The sequence below is a fragment of the Epinephelus moara genome, chromosome 3 (genome assembly GCF_006386435.1).
Source record: "Epinephelus moara isolate mb chromosome 3, YSFRI_EMoa_1.0, whole genome shotgun sequence".
Taxonomy (NCBI): Eukaryota; Metazoa; Chordata; class Actinopteri; order Perciformes; family Serranidae; genus Epinephelus; species Epinephelus moara.
In genome coordinates this window covers 30,822,985-30,847,079 of record NC_065508.1, presented here as the reverse complement: position 1 = coordinate 30,847,079, position 24,095 = coordinate 30,822,985, and the positions used below count along the sequence as shown (strand labels likewise).

The following is a 24,095-nucleotide window of genomic DNA, read 5'->3' as shown; positions in this document are numbered from 1 at the left end:
TTTGCAGATCCCTTTATATTTGCAAAATAGTTTTTGAGTTGACATTTTTTTAAATATATTTTTTATTTATTCAATTTTTATTTATTTTTTAAATTTTATTTTTATTTATTTGCATATTTATTCATTTTGTAGAAGGTGTTTTATATGTACAGATTACACATTAACACAGGTTATCGATCAGTTCACACATAATATTGAGACAAATCGATCTCCATACAGATTTAGGCCTAATTCCCTCGCGGCCACGAGCGGCTCCTTGACGTGATGACGGCGTGCCTGTCTGACACGTGACAGCACGCACGAGCAAAGACAGCACGGGCCCAGTCTGGACTGCCAACTAAAAACATTTTGGATCCAAAATCTGACATTCCTGTAGTTTGTAAATGTTTCATTCCTGAAGCGGAATTTCCCGAACTTACTTCCGCTTTCGCTCTGAAGGCGGGGGTGTGTTCCTGCTGCCGCGCGAGCCCCACCCTCCGCTGTTGTTGTTTTGATTATTAATAACAGTCGCGCTCTGTGGCTCGTGCTGTCAACCGCTGAGTAGGTGCCGCCGAGAGTTGGCTCGCCGCGCGCATGCAGCAGAATGGCTCGAGCGGTTCCAACGGCTCTGACGGCTGCGGCAGCAGGGATCGTCCGGCTCCGTCCTTCAGCCCGCTGCCCGCCGCCACGACGCGGGTGAGGCGCTTCATTCAGGAGAGACGGACGCTGCCTCTACCCAGAGTGATGGTGGTGTTCTCGGCCGCGGGGGACACCGAGAAACCGGGCGATGCCATGTCCAGCGCGGACTCTGCTGCGGAGGACGAGTTCCGAAAGCCGGCCTCCCCAGCACCGAGCTTCAGCCTCGGCACGCCGCTCCGCTCCTCGCTCAACACACCGGAGCAGGAGGTAACGTTAGGCCGCTTTACCGGCCTGTTTTACCGGAGGAAATCACGGTAAACCAGCGCAGAGACAAGCTAGCAAACAGCCACCACACTGACACCAGAGTTAGCCTCACATCCAATGAACTAATTTCAGTGGCGGAATGTAACTAAATACATTTACTGAAGTACTTGTACTATACTTGAGACTTTTCTTTTAATGCCAATTTCTACTTCTGCTTTATTTTAGAGCGGAATATCTTTTATTTCACTACATTTATCTGAGGGACTGTTCGCTATTTATCAGGGGGTGGTGTAAACAGGGGGAGGCATGTCACATTAGGGCTGGTGGACCAACAGTCATCATCACGGTCCATTAGTCGACTAGTCTCCCGCATGTTTCTGATATGAATGTAATGATTAAATGATATATTTTAGTGGTTTGAGTTGAAGGTGTGAGAAAGAATAGTATCAGTAACATTGTTAAAACTGTGCTACATTACAGAGAAATACAAAACCATACTAATGAACCTTCATTAATATAGGCCTATATTTTATCTACAAGTGCACGTCACACACTGAGCGAGCCGCCTGTTAATGACGCTGTGGGCTAATGGGCATGTAGCTACTTCCATGTTTCAGATGATACGTCATGTTTGTAGTGGACCAATGAAGATGAGTTTACATATCACCTTGGGTTCGTCCTTCACCTTCTCAAAATGATCCCACACTTTGGATTTCCTGCCCGACATGTTATTAATTAGCCTGTGGAATAACCGCATGTACCAGCCATGGAAATTAACCTGACTCCCGTCTGACTGCTGAGCGTGGACACTTCCTGTGTCTGTCCTTTCAAATTGAACTCCCACATGGTCCAGTTATATAGGTTTGGATTTATTTTGACAAGGCGCAGCTCCAAATAGAGTTTCACTTTTTTGTGCGACTAAGCGACCAATGAAATCTTGTTGACTAATGACCCTTTTGGTCGACCAATGTTTGGTCGACTATCAGGGGGCAGCCCTATGTCAAATGATTATTTTAAGCACTGGGCAGGGTTCCCACAGTCATGGAAAACATGGAAAAGTCATGGAATTTCACAGTTACATTTTCCAGATTTGGAAAAGTCATGAAATTTGGTTATCTGTGATGAAATTGATATAATAATCTTTTGTGGCCAAACAATCACCAAAAACATATTGCCTGGTGAGTCATAGCTCTGGAGATCAACTCCTCAGGTGAGAAATCAAGTTTCATTACGGGCTGTCCACGCGTGATTTTAAGCTAACGCAGAGGTGGAGGAAGTACAGATCTGTCAGTAAAAGTGATAATAACTTTGCGTGGTCGTCTGATGACGCGACGCTTCCGGTGTGTGCTAAGGGCGGAACTTGACGGGTGTCACATGATGTGTTTTCATCGTAACTCAGAGAGGCTCAAGGAAAAATATTTGTAGCTTGGGGAGGGTCAAAATTAAAAACAAAAAGAAGAAAAAAATAAAATAAAGTCACATCCTCCCCTGATAAATAAAGAACAGTCCCTTATGCAAAAATCTTAATTTGTAAAGTAACAAGTTGTCTTTTGTTTTTTGTTTTTTTTTACCCTCCCTGAAGCTACAAATATTTTTCCTTGAGCATCCCTGGGTGACTGGTGGACAATCCATGACCCTCTCTCCACCATAAATTAGTTATCAGATTTTAAAAGTTACCCTTTGATGTTTGAAAGTTAAAAGTTGAGGATGAAATCCTGGAGTTGAAAAAAGCCTCAGTTTTTTACTCATCGTGCAAATGGTTTATTTTTGGCCAAATTGTGATTTTAATGAAATATATATAAGTGTTTGTTGCACATGATGTGTCCAGGGATCATCGGAAATTTAAAAATCCAACAGTAATCTCTGTTTTTCCACTTTCTAGCTGCGAGAAATGGTGTGATTTTGGTGATTTTTAAAGGAACATGCCTTTTAAACCCACGCAGGCTGTTTGTAAGACATGTTTTCTTTTAAAATAAATGCAATATACAACCATTTGAATTTGTATGCCCCTCTTCTAAGCTAAAATAAAATAAAAAACATAAGTCCCTCCTCAGTGCTTAAAAAATTATTTGACATACCTCCCCCTTTTTGCACCGCACCCTCCTCCCTCATAAATAACAAACAGTCCCTAGAAAAAAAAAGAGTTAATAAAATATGATTTTTATCACAAATTAATTTACACAACAGTTGATACAAATAACATATACGTGCAATATGTGCAGTGTAGCTGTTTCAGAATAAGCTGTAAAGTTTTGTGTAGGATGTGCAAAAATATTTAACAGGAGATGTGCAAAAGTTCACAGCAGAGCATTTTTTAAAATATTTTTTTAAAATATATTTTGCTATAATTCATGCTGCTGGGCAGCGAGGAATCAAACGTCTTCTCTTTATCCATAATAAGATGTTATAATTTGTATGTTGATTATATTTTGTGTCATTAACCTGAATTTGCAAATGAATTATTGTTGTCAAATAAATGGAGTGGAGTAACAAGTGCTGCATTTGCCTCTGAATTGCAGGAGTACAAGTGCAAAGTCGTGGAAAATGGAAACACTATAAAAGTGCATAATATCTCGACCAAATTACGGCACAGTTTGCGCTGTATATGGCTGCTTATACAGGGGTCAGAGGTCAGCTGAGCTGGCACAGCCCTGTCTATGATTGGCTTACAGGTGCGTCACATTGCTTGTGTTAATGAGCGACGTGGCTACAGCAGAATAATCCTCTTATATCTGTGGTCTGACAGTGAAGTCAAAGACGGGCTATTCACAGCTCTGTGAATAATCCAAAGAGGCATTAACTCTGAATTTTTTAATTAAGTTTGGTCTGGTGACCAACAGGATGCACTCCTGTAAACAACAACATAGAAATCAGTGTTCTACTCTTAGGAAAGTGTGTCCACTGTGTGCATGTAAAGGGGGTGAAGTGGTGGGGGGACACATATTTAACTCCTATAATGTAATGCGGTACCAGTAGTACCAGTAGCAGTTGTGTTACTCATCCTTGAAGACATAATTTTAGGAGAGGTTAAAGAGTCCTGTGCTAACTTTAATAACGACTTTTCAGTCCTGAGATTATTATTAGTTAAAATTAATATAGACAAGTAGCGCCAGTACCTTTTTAAATATACAGTAACCACATATATATAGAAGTGTAAATATAGTCACCAGTTAAAGGGGCAGCAGCTTCCTGGCATCCATTTAAATTAAGGCTAATTAGATCTTACACTTGTAAACAAGGTTACAAGATAAACTACTGTAGGTGGGGACAAACTATCCAATACAACAACTAATATAAAAAGAAGAACCAAATATCACAAAAAAAATTGTAAAACAGACAGATATTGTCAAAAATATGAGGTTAAAATTGACCACATAATTCTTTATTTATCTACACTGCACATTTAATTTCATGGATGAACAGTTTATCTTTCAGTTAAAGACTAGTAATTGATAAATTTAACCACCACTACTGCTCCTCTGGTGCATATTTGGAAAAACCTTCTTTAGGTCTCTAAAGTACATAAAGATAAACAAGTTTACTCTATATCCAAAATTAAAGGTATACTATGCAGGATTGTCGGTTACTGTCTGTAAACACACTCGCCAAAAAGGTAAGGGTAAAAGCCAACCACAGATTCACTCTCGTTTTGCGTTTGCCTCGCTGTATTTGGGGTTTTTGGCCCTGTGTCTCTAAAGCCCAGTTTCCACCAAACCCTTTCAGTACAGTACCTTTGGAACCAACAGTAACCCTTCAGACAAAGTACCTAGATCCTCGGTCTGTTTAGTTTTTCCACCACAGACAGTCCTCTTAAATGTGGGCGGGGTTGTTGTCACTCACTGCTCCGTCCAGCACTCGCTGTATTTCCTCATCAGCGGTGACACAGATGGAAGTCTGCACCTGGTTTATTGTCCACAGAACGAGGCTGCACGCCGACATTTTCAGAACAAAATAGAACAGGCTGCAGTGAGAGTCTCTCTCCATGAGATATTTAAAAATGGCAGCTTTGTGCATTTAGTCCTTCTCAGGCAAGCTCAGGGGTTTAGTGTTGCTATAGCCCGCAGGAGGTGAGAATTAGAATATATGACCTTCACATAATCCGCTCCAAATTAATCTATATTTTTAAAGTCATTACTAAAAGTGTCTGTCATATAAAAACCAGTCTCTATATACAGACTCTACATTCAGTGAATGTAGAGTCTGTAGGCAAACCCCGGAGATCTTGCCTCCGGAAGAAGAGCGGAAGAGCCCTGGTTTCCGGTTGTAGGCTGTTTGTAGTCCGCGTGATATTGACCAATCAAGTTTGAGCCGGCTGCAGTTGTTGCCAGGTTAAACGGTCCGTGCGGTGAACTAACGAGGCGGAACATATTTGCGTCACTGCAAACTCTGAATCCATCGCAATGGTTCAGCATATTTACTTATATATGAATGGAAGTCGGAAACGGAAATTCACCTCCTCCGCCCAAATCAAGACGGAATGCCAAAAAATCGGGGGTCTGCCCTTAGAGGCTGTATCGCCGTCTGCCGGAAATCAGACGCCTAATACAGCCGATGGGTTCCGAGAATGTATAAAAACTAAAGTGATAGTCAAAGTTGTCAAAGTGAAATTTAAGGTGTGTTGATGGATTCACGTCATCAACTCATGCATTGAGTAACATCACAAGTTAACATTCCACCTTAAAAGTTGCCGGCAGTCGGCCCAGTGAAAGAAGTTATTTTTTCTCAGACTCCAGCTGCTGTGAGAGGCAGCAAAACATCCTTTCATTTTATAGTTACAGTTTACTAATAAAACTCTCCACAGTATGAACAGTGGTTACATGAGCCTCAAAACCAGACACAACTCAGCCCTGAGCAGAGTGACCGTCCTCTACTGACCAATCAGAGTGCAGTGTTCACAGCTCCACCTTTTAGTACCAGGTCTGTGTGCTAGGTACCCCAGCAGAGGGGGGACCAAACATGGGGACGGTAAGGAACGGTTCCATTGGTACCATCCACAACTTTTCACAGTGGAAACAGAAAAAAAAGTGTACTGAACTGAACTGAACTGAACTGCTCGGTGGAAACGAAGCTTTAGATGCCAGTTGCTTATGGTCTGACACCTGGTTGCGGACTTTTTAGAAGTCCTGACCTCACCTGAGCTCTGGGGGTGTATGCCCATCTATCCAACACGTTTTTAAATTTGTGTAACAAACATTACAGTCTCAGCTTTAGCCTTTAATTCCAAGTTCTCCCAGTTTCCAGAGGTCATCTCTCTGAACGTTGGGGGCACATACTTCACCACCCGCCTGTCCACGCTGCGACGATACGAGGACACCATGTTGGCCGCCATGTTCAGCGGGCGTCACTACATCCCACGTGACGCTGAGGGACGCTACTTCATTGATCGGGATGGAGCATATTTTGGGTGAGTTGCACTGTGTGTGTGCGTGAGATCAAAAAGCTGAGCCAAATATCAGCAATAGATTCATTATTTAGCTCGACTCAGTTTTCTCTGCCTCTGTTTTCACTATACAGAAAACAGTATGGCGTTCACTTCCTGTTCAAAAACTCTCACTATTACAGCTAAACAGGGCACTAAAATGTGATTCTTAAGACATTTTAGGAGAGAAATAGGCAGTGTATTAACATAATCTTGATTTATAGCCAACTAATACCTATGATTTTGTATGAATATATTATTTTCTATTAGTTTCTTTACTTACACAGCACCACATAAAATCTCCTTACAGCTCAGTCTGCTTTTTATTTCCTCCTCTACTCCATATTTGTTTGTTTTTTGCTTGTTTTTCACACACAAACACATAAAACGTGTTCATCGGTAACACATATGTGACACATGATATGTGTCTATATATGCACTTTATATATATATTTCTATTTTGCTCTGTTGACTATTATTTGTGTAAACAGTTGTAAATATTGTTCACTGCCTTTTAACTGTATTTGTGCTTTGGCAACACATGTTAAATGTTAAGCCAATAAAGTCAACTGAATTGAACTGACTTGACTCAATACGAAAATGCGGAAGGACAGCCTGTGGTTTGAGCAACAGCCAGCGAGACTCAGCCTAATGATATGTCTTTAACATCAGTCAGCGCAGTTTCTGGGGGAGGGGATGATATCTGGGCGCTGGTTAGATGGAGGGAAGTTTACCACAGTTCATTTACACATACTGCCCACAATGTTTGGATACAAAGCCGGTAGAAAATCAGTGAAATATCCCTTTAAACCTCTTCAATGTCACCACTGAGTAGACTGCAGAGGGCCCAAAGAAAAACGTACAAACTAAATATTTAGAGTCCAAATGCACCGTTGTGATTCAGTGATGATTGAGGGTCACTGACGCTTTTCTGGCCTGGAAAACAAATTGAAAAATCCAAGTTCAGGCAGCATCAGCAGGCAGACGGCAAGCAGTCGAGACAAAGACAATGAGGATGATGGTATTTACACAGGAATAAGTCAGCAGCATGGAAATATTGAACATACAGGTGAGCAGTCAAAGCACATGCCATATGTAAATAATGCTGTTATGGGATCAAAAAACGACGTACCTGCCTGGATGGACATCTCACTCCGCTAACTTCTCACGACAGCAACATTATCTGCTCTGTTTCAACAATGTTCGGCTGAAAACACCTGCATGCAGGCTGACATTCAACCGAGCTGTTCTGTCAGGAGATGCAGTGACTTAAACCAATGGTGCGTTAGAAAAAGTATAAATAATACATCATTTGTTAAGCTTTAAGTAGTGGAAATCTCCGCTAGCTTCTAGGCTAACTGATGCAGAGTAAACATGCGTGAACTAATAATGGGTGACCAGCAAAAAACAGTTGTTGTGTCTTTGAACCTTCAGAGTTATTATTGAGCCAAGTTATATACTTTTGTTAAATGATGATGTTGTTAATCCATGTTTTATGGTTGTTGGGAGAAGTTTGCCTTCAAGTTTTAGGAAAAAGATCGTGTTTTGGTTTAAAATAAAAGATTTCTTCCAGAAAGGGCTCTCCATTAAAAACACTCTGTGCCCAGGAACGTCCCGAACACAGCAAAATAAAAAGAAAATTCAGGCAGTAGCAGAGTCTCTCGGCTGTAGCTCAGAGGTAGAGTGGGTTGTCCACCAATTGGAAGACCATCAGTTTGATCCCCGGCTCCTCCAGTCTGCATGTCGAAGTAACCTTGTAACCACACTTATAAACCACTGTGAGTGGTTTATAAGTGATGATTGAGGGAGTTACTTTTGTCTGATAATTGTTTTCTAGAAAAATCCTGCATAGTATACCTGTATTGTGGTTGTTTTGTTGATTTGTCTGTCTGCAGACCAGCTGCAGTAATATCTCCTCAGAACTGCCAGAAACACTTGGGAGAGGAGGGTTGTGTGAGAGAGTAGGACGTTTGTAAAAGGCAACCGAGAGATAGCGGAGGATAAGAAAAGTTCACACTCTGCAGTCTGAAAGCCGCTGATGGCAGCTCATTATATTCTGACAGGTATCCATGAGCCTCTCTGTCTCTCTGGCTTACTCCTGTAAACTGATTTACATATCTATTTTTGTGCTTTTTAGCTGATACATATGCCTGCACCAATTTAAAAAATTGGCCAATGTACGAAGCTGCAGATTCAGTCTGCGTCTGGACAGACACACAATAGCCCTGAGCTACGTGGTGGTGTCGTTCTGTTATGTAAAGGACAGGAAAGGGTGACAAAGTTGTAAAGAAAGCCGGCAGAAACTGACAGAAAGAAAAGGTGTGAAGCAGTGTGCATTGTCTCAGCCACAGACAAAACTAATTATATTTAACGGAAAGGATCGCTTTTTTCAGTTGGTGTTAAATAAATATCCTCAGAGACCCACGACCTGCTGCTGCAATAATCACACTTTGCACCTATTCTCACATTCTCACTTCTATTTATACTTTTCTATTCTTTCATAACACAGTCTTGTATATAGTCTAGTCATCCTGCATTAACCTGACAGTAAAATCTTTCTTATCTTTTACCTTAAACATGAAGCCTGCAACGTGAAACAATTAACATGAAGTACAGCAATAAACTAATATATAATATTACATTCAATTGAAAACTAATGAACTAATGTACAATTAATTGTGAGGATACTGGAGGCAGCCGAAACCAGGGCTCAGCATAGGAGTGGGAGTCACCAGAGGACCCACGATACGATACTGGTTTAAATCATATCTCTCTGACAGACTTCAGTTCATCTCCATCAATAACTGCAAATCCCCCACTGCTCCCCTCCCCCAAGGTGTCCCCCAAGGTTCAGTTCTCGGTCCCCTCCTCTTCATCCTGTACCTGATTCCCCTTGGTTACATAATCCGCTGTCATGGTCTCCAGGTCCACTGCTTCACAGATGATATCCAGCTCCTCATCTCCACCAAGACAGTCTCCACTGCCACCCACTCAACCCGGACAAACTGCATAAATGAAATTAAATCCTGGCTTCAAACCAATTTCCTCCAATTAAACTATGACAAATCTGAAATTATCATTATTGGACCAAAAGCATTCACCAAATCCACCCATAACTTTACCCTCAACAATGATGGCTCCACAGTATCCACCTCCCCTCACAAACGAAATCTTGGCGTCATTCTCAATGAATCCCGCTCCTTCGACCAGCACATTAAACACATCACCAAAACAGCCTTCTTTCACCTCAAGAACATCGCCTGCCTCCGTCCATCCCTCTCCTCCCCAGCTGCAGAAACCCTCATCCACGCTGTCATCACCTCCCGTCTGGACTACTATAACAGTCTACTCTATAGCTCATCTTCAAAAACCCTCAATAGGCTCCAGTATATCCAGAACTCTGCTGCTCGTGACCGCATCATCCCCGTTCCCCATAAGCTTTACTGGCTCCCCATCCCCCATTGAATCCACTTTAAAATCCTCCTCATAACATACAAAGCCCTCAATAACCAGGCCCCACCCTGTCTGTCTGAGCTCGTCCATCATCACACTCCCACCCACACACACTGACGAAGCAAACCTCCTGTCCCACCCCACCCGGACCAAGCACAAATCCTGGGAGGACAGGGCCTTCTCCATCGCTGCTCCCACCCTCTGGAACTCACTCCCCAAACCCACCTGAGACTCCCCCTCTCTCTCCATATTAAAAAAATCACTCAAGACTCAACTGTTCAACGCTGCTTGCAATCACTGACAGTTTCTTCTCCTCATCCCTAATTTGTTCTCTTGCTTTTTTTTCTGTCATGTCCCTTAATTTGTAAAGCATCTTTGAGTGCCATAAAAAGGGCTATATAAGTATAATGTATTATTATTATTATTATTATTGCAATATTGCGATACAATATATTCCTATTTATTACCTTTTTTCCAACTGCAAATTATTTCCCCAAAGGAAAACTTTGTCAACACCAGTTTTACCCCCTAAGATAAAGTTTTCAGTCTGGTCATCTGACATTTTTATTGCAGCAAAATGTTTTTAGCATGTAACAAAAGTTTATCCCAATACTGAGCATATTGCAATGATATTGTATCGTGACTTAAGTATCGTGATAATATCGTATCATGGGTCCTCTGTCGACAAAAAACCTGGGCAAGTCAGCCGCCCCTTTAATGTTGATGTGCTTCTATTCATGTTGTCATGATACCGGGTTTTGAAGCAGCCCAAAAGGACGAAGAAATATTTGCATTCCAGCAATAATTTATAACACATCATTGTTAAATTGTGACGTCATCAAAGAAGTCCTAACATGATCAAAACAGTGCAGTGGATTTCTGCACCAAATGTTCCTGACTATGACCATATTGTAGTTCCACTGCAAATTACAGCACAAGGAAAGTCTGAGTATTTAGAGCCCTGCCAAACAGCTGAGGCTGATGGGAATATTTTGTCACTTCACACAGATATTTGGGATTTTAAAGAACAACCCTCCTCGTTGTAAAATAGGTTCGCATTAGCCATTTCTATAGCTTAAAATTAGCTTAAATTTTGTGTTAATAGACTGTAACAAAGCATAGCAGTCCATCCCATAGTTGTCGAGTCATCGGCCTCATGGAGGTGCTGGAGGAAAAGTCAGTCGCTCATGAAGGTCAAGTGGGCGTCATCCTCTGCTGAACATGAATGTCTGTACAAAATTTCATAAGATATTTAAGTCTGGACCAAAGTGGGCCGCTGGCATTGCTAAAAAGCAAAAGCAAATAGCTTTAAATATGAATGTGATGACATGCTGAGTCAAGACGTTATGACTGATGTAAGAAGTGGGTTGGGGTAAGGTCAGGTCTGTATGAATGTGTCTGTGTGAGGGGGTGTGTATGAAAGATTTAAAAAGAAGGAGCAAGCAGAACAAGAACGGGAAGATGTGTAACTATATAAAGTAAAACAATAAGAGAACCTCTGCAGATGTATCCAGACGCTCAGGACGAGCCATTAACACCAGTGTTTTTATGGCTATTGTCTTGGCTGGAAAATAAATCTGCTGTTGTTGTACACTGCAGCAGCTTTTTTTCCCCCTCCAGGAGTATTTTTCTGCATTTGTTTTATCCTCTGTGTTCACGAGCCCTCCAGGTTCTGCTGCAGACAAGCAGAAAATCTACTTTACTGGCCGAGTGTGTTGATACAAACAAGGATTTGGAGTCCAGCTGTCAGGAGCTCTCAGTGTACTCACACACAGCTGAAGACAAATGTACAGGAAGTTGCACCTTGTGATGAAGCTCTGTATCAGTCCTCTGTTCTCCTTCTCGTTGTCTTTGCTGATGCATCCAACAACAGAGGAGTCGATGGAGAACTTTTCAAGGTGGCAAGAACCAGACTTAAAACAGATTTAAGGACCGTTACCTCAGTTGGATAGAGTGTGGTGCTAATAACGCAAACGTTGTGGACTTGACATGTGGACTGGTAGCTGAAGAGGTGCAAGTCCATGCTTCTGGGTACTGCTGAGGTGCCCTTGAGCAAGGCTCTCATCCATAGGCAGCCCCCTTGCTCTGACATCTCTATATGTAGCGCATGTATAGGTCCTGTTTGTGCAGGTGTGTGTATTTCGGGCCTGTGTGTTAAATAAATGTTCCCTCTGAGATTATTAAAGTATATTTTATTCTTTCTCTAAAAATGCACACCGTCGGCTAAAGGTTTGGAATCAGCTGTCATGTTTCTCGTCTTTCCTTCAATAATGTCTGTTATAACAGAAATAAAAACCAAACTTAAGAACTGTATTGTATGTATATATCAAAAAAACAGAAAGGCAGACATAAACATGTAGCCAGGCATGTTGGCAAGCTTGAAATATACTGAAGCATTGAGTGAATTTGTTCCATATCTGTCCATATCTGTTCCATTTAAAGGGACATCCTGAACTTCCTGCGAGAAGGCGAGCTTCCCCACAGGGACCGGGTGCGGGCAGTGCACAGAGAGGCTCAGTACTACTCCATCGGCCCGCTGCTGGACAGCCTGGAGGACACTCAGCCGCTCACAGGGGAGAAAGTCCGACAAGCTTTCCTCGATCTGCTGCCCTACTACAGAGGTACCTGCAGTCTGTCGCCCTCACAGGCTGAAATAAGAATGGATTTTAATGCCAACAGTGGAAAGCAATGATTTCAGAGTCAAAGTAAAGGAATTAGCAGTAGGCTACAACCTGAGCCACGTGGTTTTAAGTCTCTGCGCTGACAACAGCCATGGCTGTCCGTCTGTACGTCTGTCCCATTCTTGTGTACGCAATATCTCAAAAAGGCCTTTCGGGAGTTTCCTCAAATTAGGCACAAACATTCACTTAGACTCAACGATGAACTGGTTAGAATTTGGTGTTTGAAGGTCACGGTCACCTTGACCATGTCCGTTTCCTTCTCGTGCATTTAATATCTCAAGAACGCGTTTCAAATTTTCTTAAATTTAGCACAAACGTCCACGTGGACAAAGCAATGAACTGATTAGAGTTTGGTTGTCTCGTTCTCATGAAGAGAATGTCTCAAGAACAGCTTGAGGGAATATCTTCAAATTTGGCACAAACTCAACGATGAACTGATTAGAATTTTCTGGTCAAAGGTCACTGTGACCTCACAAAACATGTTTTTGGCCATAACTCAAGAATTAATACGCTGACAAACTTCACACAAATGTCTAACAGGATAAAATGATGAAGTGATGACATTTTATATCCAAAAGGTCAAAGGTCATCTATACTGTGACATCATAATTAGGGATGGGCAGCACAAGCAAAAACACTATTCGAAAATCATGGCAACTATTCGACGATTTTTCGAATAATCGACCCCCCCTCCCCCCTCCCCTCCTGGAGCCATGCACACAGAGATCCATTCATCATTACGGCCGGGCTCCACTTGCTGCAAAGCGTCACGTCAGCGTAGTGTCGCGGCGTATTCATTTGGGCTCCACTGACTGCGTACGGAACCTTTTGATGACTGTAGTAGTCTCTGCATGTTTCTCCTGTTTGTAGAAGAGCATCAAACTAGCTGGTAGCCCATCTCACACCGCTGTAGCAATCCTATACTGCCTTCGTGCGGTTAGGAGCTGAATTGCATGTCAAATAAAGGGGGGAAATAAGACGGCGAAATCGATTTTTCAAAATAAAACGACTATTCGAAAATTCGAAAATCGTGACCCATCCCTAATCATAATGTTCTGCAAAAACACTTTTTTAGCAATTATTTAATGTTATAGCTCAGGAACAAAAGGGGAGAACTGATTTGATTTTGGTGGTCAGAGTTCAAGTTCACTGTGCCCCTCTTTCGGTATCTCAAGAACACCTTGAAGAATTTACTTCAAATATGGCACAAAGACTTCCGGTTATGGCGGCTTGCTGAGTAGACGCGTGTAAGACTGCTCTGCTACTCAAATCTTCAAATCCTTTCTAAGAAGCTCAATTTTATGCGTCATTCGGTCCAACTACAACACGAGGGTTTAAGAAAATACCGATGAGACAAAGGAAGACAAATCGCGGCCGGACACAGCAAACCAACCTAACTAATTTTGCAACTCCAACTGCCAAAGCCAAGCTCACCGCTAACAGCGAGGCCATGGAAACTAGCATTGGCGCTAGCCCGACGCTAGCGTTAGCCCCGAAAAACAGTCGGAGGGAGACATTACTACTGCCAGGGAGGAGTCCGGTACCACTTTGACAACAATACTGGCAGCTATTAACACCATGAAGACTGAGTTCTCATCCAAATTTGATGGCATCCTGTCTGCGATTGAAAATATAAGGAGAGACATTACAGACTGCTCAGAAAGAGTCACACAGGCAGAGTTGAGAATCTCAACAACAGAAGACAATGTGACTGCGCTCCAAGAGAAGGTGAAAAATCTAGAGGGGAAAAATAAAGACCTGGAAGAGAAAGTACTGGACCTGGAAGCTCGATCACGTCGCTCCAATGTACGGCTTGTTAATCTGCCTGAGGGCGCGGAGGGTGAAGACACCTGTGGATTCCTGGAGAGCTGGATACCGGAGGCGCTGGAGCTAGCGCCGCTCCAGGGGAAAATTACGGTGGAAAGAGCACACAGGCTTGGACCAAGAAGACAACATAAAACTAACTCCGCACCTAGAACCCTCACAATGAAGTTTCTAAATTATAAAGACAAAGAAGCGGTGATGAGAGCGGCTAGGGCGAAAAGGCAGGTCCTCTGCAAAAATCAGCCGGTGAGATTCTACCAAGACATGGCAGCAGAGATGCACAAGAAGCTAAAAGAGTTTGAGGAGGCGAGGCGACAACTCCGTTTACTGGGGCTCCAGTACGGTATGATACCCCCTGCCCAGCTTGTAGTTACCTACAAGGAGCGCTCACACATCTTCAACAGCGCCGACGAAGCCGAACGCTTCATTAAGAAGATCCAGTCGGATAATCATCCAGACTGAGGTATTGATGAACAGATGACACCGTAGGAAATGTAATCCAAAACTGCTGATGGAACACTATTCTGACATCTTGATACAGTGTAGAGGCAGGAGTGGAGTGTAGAGTGAAAGTTAGTTAAGCTGTTACACTGAGTTCTGATCTCTCTCCCTCCCTTGTCTATTGATAATGAACAATTTTCTGATTTAATATGCACTGTTTAATGGGCGGCACGGTGGTGTGGTGGTTAGCACTGTTGCCTCACAGCAAGAGGGTTGCCGGTTCGATCCCGGGTGTGGGGCCCTTCTGTGCGGAGTTTGCATGTTCTCCTCGTGTCAGCGTGGGTTCTCTCCGGGCACTCCGGCTTCCTCCCACAGTCCAAAGACATGCAGATTGGGGACTAGGTTAATTGGTGACTCTAAATTGTCCGTAGGTGTGAATGTGAGTGTGAATGGTTGTCTGTCTCTATGTGTCAGCCCTGTGATAGTCTGGCGACCTGTCCAGGGTGTACCCTGCCTCTCGCCCGATGTCAGCTGGGATAGGCTCCAGCCCCCCCGCGACCCTCAAGAGGATGAAGCGGTTAGAAGATGAATGAATGAATGAATGAATGAATATGCACTGTTTAATTAAGCAAATATGGATGCGTTTTTCGTTTGCTGGGCTGTTTTAAAAGAATTTTCTGAATTACAGTAGCAGAGTAGCTACACTTATTCTGTTTGTTGTTTTTGTTTGGATTTTTTTACATCAGCATAGCTATACTGATCCTCACGCTGTGTGGACCAGCTCTTTGCTTTCTGGAGGTCCAATATATGAAGGTGGGGGAACACTTGACGGGGTAACATTCAGGTGGATTGATGATGGCCGAGGGAAATAATTTTGTTTTTTGTTCTTTTTTTCTTTGTTTGGTCTGAAATTAGTGTTGGGAAAATTCAAAATAATTGGTTCATATGTCTGTTGATCTTAAGGTTAGAATTACATCCTGGAACTGCAGAGGGCTACAAAAAACAAAAAAGGTCAAACAAGTTATGAACAGGATTAAAATATTACAGTCTAATATAGTTTTCCTTCAAGAAACCCACCTAACACATGAAGATGAGCTTAAAGTAAGGAGGAGGTGGAAGGGGAAAATTCTGTCAGCTCCCTTTACCTCTCAGGCAAGGGGTGTCATGATTTTGATTCATGATTCCATTCCACTACAAATTCATAAAGTTATCAAAGACAAAGCAGGGCGATACTTGATTATTCAGGGAAGAATTCTTAGGGAACAATTAATTCTGATAAATATCTATGCTCCAAATACAGACGAACCCAAGTTTTTCCAAAACCTATTTCTTACCATTGCTTCTTTACCTGGTGCTTGTATTATGGCAGGTGATTTTAATTGCACCTTAGATCCACGGAAGGACAAAAGTTCAGGAGTAGACCAGTCACATCCGAGAAGCAGGGGTGTAATTCATTATTTCATGAAAGAAATGAGTCTAATTGATGTTTGGAGGGAAGATAATCCCAATGGGAAAAAATATTCATGTTACTCCAGTACACATCAGTCATATTCCTGCATAGATTTCTTTCTGGTTTCAGCACTACTAAAATATAAAATAAAGGAGGTCTCCTATGACGCCATACTCCTGTCAGACCACGCTCCAAATTCTTTAGTCTATTATGATTCCAAATTGACTAGTGATATTCCCAAGTGGAGATTTAAAATAAAATGGTTAGCAGATACTGGCTTTGTTACTTTTCTAGATGAACAGATTAAGTACTATTTTGAAACAAATACAATAGAAACCTCAGTAAGTATCAGATGGGAAGCGTTTAAGGCCTTTATTAGGGGACAAATAATTAACATTACTAGCTCTAAAGCCAAAGAAACCTACAAGAAAACAAAATCATTAGAAACAGAAATAAAGAAATTAGAAGACGAATACTACCAGTCAGGTTCTCAAGATGCCCATCAAAGATTACTTCTACACAATAATGAAATATCTACAACAAGACCTTTATCAAGCTTATTACGATTTAAACAGACATTCTAGGATCAAGGAGAAAAGCCTGGCAGAGTGCTGGCATGGCGTATCAAACAACTTCAGAATGAAAAACTTATAACCTCACTACAAAACGATAATAACGAAAATATTGTCGACCCACTTGAAATAAATTTTTACAAAAAGCTTTATAGCTCAGAAATAGGTCCAAATATATCTGACATGAGTCATTTTCTGGACAACATCAACATTCCCAAGATATCAGAAGTAATTAAGGGAGAACTAGAGAAAGATATAACTTTAACTTTTAACTATCTGTAGCCATTGACAGTATCAAAGGAGGGAAAACCCCAGGGCCAGACGGGATACCCATTGAAGTTTACAAAATTTTCAAGCATAGACTGATGCCACCATTATTAGAAATGTTTAAGGAATCTTTTCACAATGGAATCCTTCCAACATCTTTAAGGGGAGCACTAATTACTTTGCTGCCAAAACCGGGCAAACCGAATAACAAATGTGAAAACTTTAGGCCAATTAGTCTTTTAAATGTGGATTTAAAAATTTTGAGTGAAATAATAGCCAGGAGACTTGAGAAAATAATTCCGAATATTACTGACAAAGATCAAAATGGCTTTGTACAAGGTAGGCAAGGCTTCCATAATGTTAGGAGAATTCAAAATATTTTATTTGAGGAAAAAGGAGCAGCAGATACAGCATTACTGTCATTAGATGCTGAAAAAGCTTTTGACAGAGTGGAATGGCTCTATTTATTTGAAATCCTCACACGTTTTGGCTTTCGAGAAAACTTTAATAAATGGATAAAACTACTTTATACAGAACCATATGCTGAAATCATGACTAATCGTAATATATCCAAAACCATTAAGATACAAAGAGGATGTAGACAGGGAGATCCCCTATCCCCTCTGCTGTTCAATATGGCTATAGAACCACTGGCAATAGCGGTAAGAACACACCAAAACATAACAGGCATATCAGTTGGACAACAGGAATACCGTCTGGCTCTATTTGCGGATGACATAATATTTCTTAAAAAGATGGAAAAATCCATTCCTGAATTATTAGAACTCATTAATGTATTTGGAAAAATTTCAGGATATAAATTAAACAAATCAAAATCATCAATAATGTTCTTAAATCAATTAGAAAGTAAAAGTCCTCCTAAAATAGCCACTCAGTTTAAAATTGTGGATTTCTTTACATACTTAGGCATTCAAATTGTCCCACAACTTAAATATACTGTAGCCAGTAATTATGAACCATTACTGCAAGAAATCTCAATGTTACTGGACAGGTGGACACCCATACCAATGTCACTCATAGGAAAAATAAACGTCCTTAAAATGAATATACTGCCCAAACTATTGTATTTGTTTCAAAATCTTCCACTCCCTCCTCCAAGTAACCTGTTTACTCAACTTAAAAGATTGTTTGTTAGATTTTTGTGGAATAACAGACGTCCCCAGACACGACTGTCACTATTGTACTTACCTTATGACAGAGGGGGAATCAAATGTCCCAGTCCACTCTGGTACTATTGGTCAGCACAATTAAGAACACTGTTGTTTTACTTCACAGAAAGAGATGCTCCTCTCTGGAAAGAAATGGAGGAACTCCAGCTAAGTCTGCCCCTCCCAATATACCTGTACTCAGCATGCACTAAAATCCTTAAAAAGAATACAAAAATCCTATTGTGAAAAATATGATTGTAGTGTGGCATCAAGTAAAAAATATCTGAGAGAAACGCCCTCTCTCTCTCTGTCTTCAGCCCAATACGGGGAAATGACTCCTTCCCTCCAGGCAAAACAGATGGGGGATTTAAACCTTGGGCTACTAAGGGGCTGGGAAAAATAGGAGATCTTTACAACTTGCAAAAGGTGCTGATGACATTTGGAGAAATAGTTGATAAATTTAACATACCCTGTAATCATTTTTTTAAATACCTACAGTTGAGAAATTTCATTAGAACACACCAAAATCAAACATTATGCATCCCCGAAATGTCTACCATAGAAAAATTAATGAACATGAATTGTTTAGGGAGGGGTTTAATTTCCAAAATTTATAAATGCCTGGTAGACGGAAGTACAGAAATATCTGCAGGACGGCTGGGGGAATGGAGGGAAGATCTACAGGAGGACATCCCAATAGAAAAGTGGGAGGAGGCATGCTCTAAAGCACAATCGAGAACTACTAACACCCGCCTGAAATTACTACAATACAACTGGTTGATGCGAACGTATATCACTCCAGAAAAACTTAATAGATATAATAGCGCTATACCTGATACTTGTATTAAATGTGAGAAGGAAAAAGGTACATTTTTCCATTGCGTTTGGCAATGTACGGAAATACAAAAATTCTGGCAAGAAATAAAACAATGTATTCAAAATATTTTACAGATTCAAATACCCTTAGTCCCACAGTTGTTTATATTAGGTTTATATCCAGATAATTTGAAGATTAAAAAATATCAACGAATATTTATAGACTTAAGTGTGTTAATGGCAAAGAGAGTAATAGCCCTCTCATGGAAAAACACCAGAAGTCCAAGTGTAAGCAGGTGGCTGTCTGAGCTATCTACAATTCTTCCCTTAGAGAAAATTACATATACAATAAAACATCAACAACATAATTTTCACCAGATCTGGGACCCCTTCATTTGCTGTGTATTGAGAACAGATTTGTCACATGTGATGGAAGAGCCTGGGGACATGTAAACAGTGGCACTTTGCAGTACCTAATATTGCAGAATTTTTTTTTTTTTTTTTTGTTCCTATACAATGGACTAAAATGGACTAACTTACTAACCTGATCCCCAACCAAGAATTGGAATAATTTGAAAGGGCGGGGGGTGGGGGGGTTGACATGGTTGTTCAAGACATGTAATTGTATTTCTTTGTATTTCGTTGTATGTGTATGATAAAAAGAATGTTGGTAAAAAAAAAAAAAAAAATGGCACAAACGTCCCCTTTGATTCAAGAACAAACTGATTTCAATCAGGGGAGACTCTTTCTAAGAGAAAGGAATATTTATTTACATGTGCACATAAGTATAAGAAATGTGAAGTCTTTGGTGATTAGACCTCATCGTGATGTCATCTATTCCAGGAGGGTGGTAAAGATGTAGTAGATTAGGGAATTTAGGTTAGATTAGGGATTTAAATATACCTTAATTGCCTCAGTGAGCCACTAGATTAAGTAGGATTTTGAGGTAGGTTTGATTTACCTAAAAAAAAACATTTACTTAACTAGCAGAAAACACAACATTTAATGTTTTCATTCATTCATGTTTTCATTTCAGACAATCTGGAGCGTATCGTGGAGATTGCCAAACTGCGGGCCATGCAGAAGAAGGCACGGTTCGCCAAGTTGAAGATCTGCGTCTACAAGGAGGAGATGCCCATCACGCCATACGAGCGTCCTCTTTTTAACTCTCTGCGTTTTGAGCGCTCGGACAGCGAGGCCAAGCTCTTCGAGCACCACTGCGAGGTGGACGTTTCCTTCGGACCCTGGGAGGCGGTGGCGGACGTTTACGACCTGCTGCACTGCATCGTCAGTGACCTGGCCGAGCGCGGCATCACCGCCGAGCAGCAGTGTATCGGCGTCTGCGACAAGCACCTTATCAACCATTACTACTGCAAGAGGCCCATCTACGAGTTCAAGATCACGTGGTGGTGAAGCTGGAGGGAGAAAGTCGGGGCTGATGGGACCAAAAAGCAAAAGGATGGATGTTTCATTTTTACTAGAACTCGGCCGATATTGGTTTTTGTATTGAAGTTGCCAATATTTTGTGCTGATGTCTTAAAATGTGACCCTTTAAGTCATGCTTCAACATGTAAGTAATCTGTTTCCCCTAAAATTTTTCTTTCTTTTTAAAATGACCCCCCCCCCCCCCCCCCCCCCCCCCCCAGCAAACAAATTACACCCAGCTGCCAGTTCATTAGGTACACCCAGCCTATAACAGTCCTGCAATAAATCTTTAAACTTGCATTTTAACTTGCATAAAGGGCGGAGTTATTGCAGGACTGTTGTATTATTGACTGCAGCAGTTTTAGCCTGGTGTACCTAATAAACTGGACACAGAGTGTAAATACCAAAGCACTGCTAGGCCTTTTAAGAGCAACATTAACACCCCTTTAAAATCCTGTTTTTACTCACCTCCAGTGGTTTAACTTCTCACCTTGATGCAGTGATGTAACGGTGTACTCCAGGACGTTGTGACATCACTGTAAGGCGTGGTTACAGGTGCAGCAAAGCACACCTGTGACCACGCACCCAACAGTAATGAAGAAGAGGTGAAACAGTTTTAACTCTGAACCAGAGAGGAAAAATACTGCTGTTCAGTCGGTAAGTTATCTATCATTAAATTCTGATATTTAGGAAGCAGGGCATATTTCAAGGTTTGGTGGCGCTCAGAGTCCAGCACACAGTCACTGTGGTTACACTCAGGTTGAAGCAAAACCACAAAGCAAAAATGATACCCCTCAGGTTGCAGCTACGTGTGCAAAACGCGAGTGAAAGGTCGGCCATTATGCAGCGTCTGCAAACAGCTGAGTATGATTTCTATCTGTGGGACACATCTGAAACGGACGATTTAAAGCTGGAGTGCAGAACTTAAGTCTCCTTCCTCTGGCAGTGTGAGTATTGTTTAGACTACACGACATTTTTGTCTGTTATTATTAGAGTTATTAAGGTAGTTTATTCTAAGGCTGTGTAACGATACTAATCCAGTACTCTTAAAACGATACCGACACCAACTGAGTACTTCATTCCATACATTAAAACTTTATTAATAACCTGGGCTTTTATTGGTTCAGTCACTGAACTCAACTGGTGTATATTTGGGACAGGTGCCTGTAGGCGACAGACCTCACTCAAGAAAGATGGGAAATACGATCAAATTGTTTATTTAAACCAGTATGAATATTACTTAAAAAAAAAAAATTAGGCTATGCAATAACATATCTGTTAGGAATCATTCATTTGATCTAGCTCTGAGACACACACACATACACGCAGTCACGATGGTTGTTTTACTGCACCTGGCGTACACAGGCGCACCAACACAACACGTTTCTCTATCCTGTTAAAACAATGCTCACAACTTGGAATCATTTTTTTTAAAAACCCGTCCTGGTTCTTTTGATCAGTGAAACCTTACAGACTTAAGGAATATAAATAATACAGGTTCATCTGTCTGCCGGTAAATCTGAATGAATTCTACTTTGGTGCTCATGTTTATCTTAAAATAAACTGAACGACTGAATTGCAGAGAATCTAGTGGAGTTAACGATGTGTAGCAGTTTAAACATTTATGCAGCTAACTAACTTTAGCTCATGTAGCTGACAACCTGGCGGGTTTTGAAAGGTTTTATATCCAAAGATCTTCTATAAAAATGAACTGCCTCACAGTGGCAGCCTGACGTGGCGTCTAACTGTGACTAGTGTTTAGTTGTGGAAACGTGTAGCAAAGAAAAACGGACTCATCGTTTCATCAGGACTTTTAATTAAATTTTTACAGAAGTCATCATTTCAAGGGTTTCAGTGGCACCTCGGCACACTAAAGTCCACGCTCAACGTCACCAGACCTGCTGCCCAATGAGGACCAAATGTTGTTTTTGTTTTTTGTTTGTTTATTTGATTTTTTTGAGTGGTTGGGTGGTTGAGGGTTTTTTTTTTTTGTGTTTTTTTTTTTTCAGTTTTATTTATTTAGGTTTTTTGTTTTGTTTTATTTGAGTTTTTTTGAGTGGGTGGGGGGGGGGTTGAGATTTTTTAATTATTTTATTTCATTTTATTTTGAGGCTTTTTGTTTGTTTTTGAGTGTTTGGGTGGGTGGGGTTTTATTTATTTTTTATTATTATTATTATTATTATTTAAGTTTTTATATCATTCTGTAGCTTCCCAGTGGAGTTTCTTATGTTATCAAATTCAACTATTCAAATTTCAGATGAATTACATGTTTTGGTATCAAAAGGCTGTTTTCCCAAACCCTCCTAACAACATGACCTGACTTAGGATTCTGCGCGATGTCATAGTTGCCTCTCCGTGGCTGAGCCAAGCCGTCTTTTGAGAATTGCGCATTTTCATTCTTCCAAATTAGCTTTGTAGTAGCTCTTAAACAGGCACAGAACCTGAGCAATGTGCTGCAGTGGACGCCATGTTAGTTTGGATCCAACACCAACTAACTAATGGAGGCGGCGGTAGACCAGCAGCTCCCGTGTTCTGCAAGGTAAAATTGACGTTTTTGTCAAAGGAGTCCGGTGGCTTGGAAGAGAGAAATATAACAGCTTCAGTTCCCTTTTGGACCGACTATGAATAAATATCTCATACAACCCCACTTCACAAAATCTGAACCCTTTAGTTACTGTTTTTATTCTCAGCGCTCTAACCTACGTCACTGCTTTTTGCTAACGTCTTAGTTTCCATTTGAAAAACTGAGTAAAGAACGCAGGTGGTGTCAATCTTTAAGGCACATAACCTCATCCCAAAAAGTGTCTTCTTAGGCTTCAAATAATTTTTTCTTTTACGTGTAACTACAGAGACTGTGTGCTGGAGATCTGTGGCTGAACGCTTCTCTGATGGAGACAAACTGACGACGGATTCAAGCTGCAAAAATGTGGAACTAAAAAAGAAATTGTGAAATGACTGTCACATCAGAAGTGGTAGCATCAGCGTATATCTAATTTAAAAGCCAATTCTGCCCATAGTCCTAAATGTTTCATTTTTTATATATATATATAATTTACCACATTGACTTTTCCTAGCTTCGCCCTGACCTTGACTGATATGTGACTGGTGAACTGTCTCACTACGTTTCCAGAACAAAGAAGTGAAGAAGTGAATATTAAATATTGTAAGTAGTCAGAAGTCAAATGTGTATTTTTTAGGACTAAGTTTAGTTTCAGGATGCAGATGAAACTGTGAGCCTGTTCCTTTTTGGATAAACAGAGTATATTTTAATTATGCAACCTCCTGAGGAGCGTGTTTTTAAAGATCTGAGAGCGTTTAGGGCGGTGTCCGTTTTGTCTTCACATTTTACTCGTGACTTAAAGTTTCAGGGGGCTGAAGGTAGCTGACGTTACACACTAATGCAGAAATACAGTTGTTTACACATTGTCCATTGTTTCTTAGTTAGAACATGTATAATTATTATAGTCACTGTCACAGAGAGAATTTTCTTATTTCATGTCGACTTTCATTCCACCTTTTTTCCAACTATAAGACGTTGACTGAAGCTGCAACATAGCGATAAAGGCTGAGCTAAATGTTATTTCCTACTGTACTTGATAATGAAGCACTTTGTGATTGTAACCAATATTTTTTTGTTTACCTCAAATGAAAGTATCAGATAAACAACGATAGAGAGCAACAGCGCCGGCATCAGTT

At 41.0% G+C, this 24,095-nt stretch overlaps 1 protein-coding gene across 1 annotated transcript; it reads left to right on the top strand.

The window, feature by feature from the left end:
• The first annotated feature begins 231 nt into the window (after positions 1-231).
• On the top strand, positions 232-22,307 carry kctd7 (potassium channel tetramerization domain containing 7). Its single transcript, XM_050041470.1, has 4 exons — positions 232-885; positions 6,117-6,286; positions 12,197-12,375; positions 20,011-22,307. Exons 1-4 carry the CDS (start codon positions 574-576, stop codon positions 20,385-20,387), a joined length of 1,038 nt encoding a protein of 345 aa, XP_049897427.1. The 5' UTR covers positions 232-573; the 3' UTR covers positions 20,388-22,307.
• Positions 22,308-24,095: the final 1,788 nt, after the last annotated feature.

What these genes read in the sequence shown, in the direction of transcription:
- kctd7 (XM_050041470.1), top strand. Translation starts at nt 574, where the DNA reads ATGCAGCAGAATGGCTCGAGCGGTTCCAACGGCTCTGACGGCTGCGGC. An exon ending in CGGGATGGAGCATATTTTGG is followed by an intron (nt 6,287 to 12,196) that starts GTGAGTTGCACT and finishes TTCCATTTAAAG; the next exon opens with GGACATCCTGAACTTCCTGC. An exon ending in TCTGCTGCCCTACTACAGAG is followed by an intron (nt 12,376 to 20,010) that starts GTACCTGCAGTC and finishes TTTTCATTTCAG; the next exon opens with ACAATCTGGAGCGTATCGTG.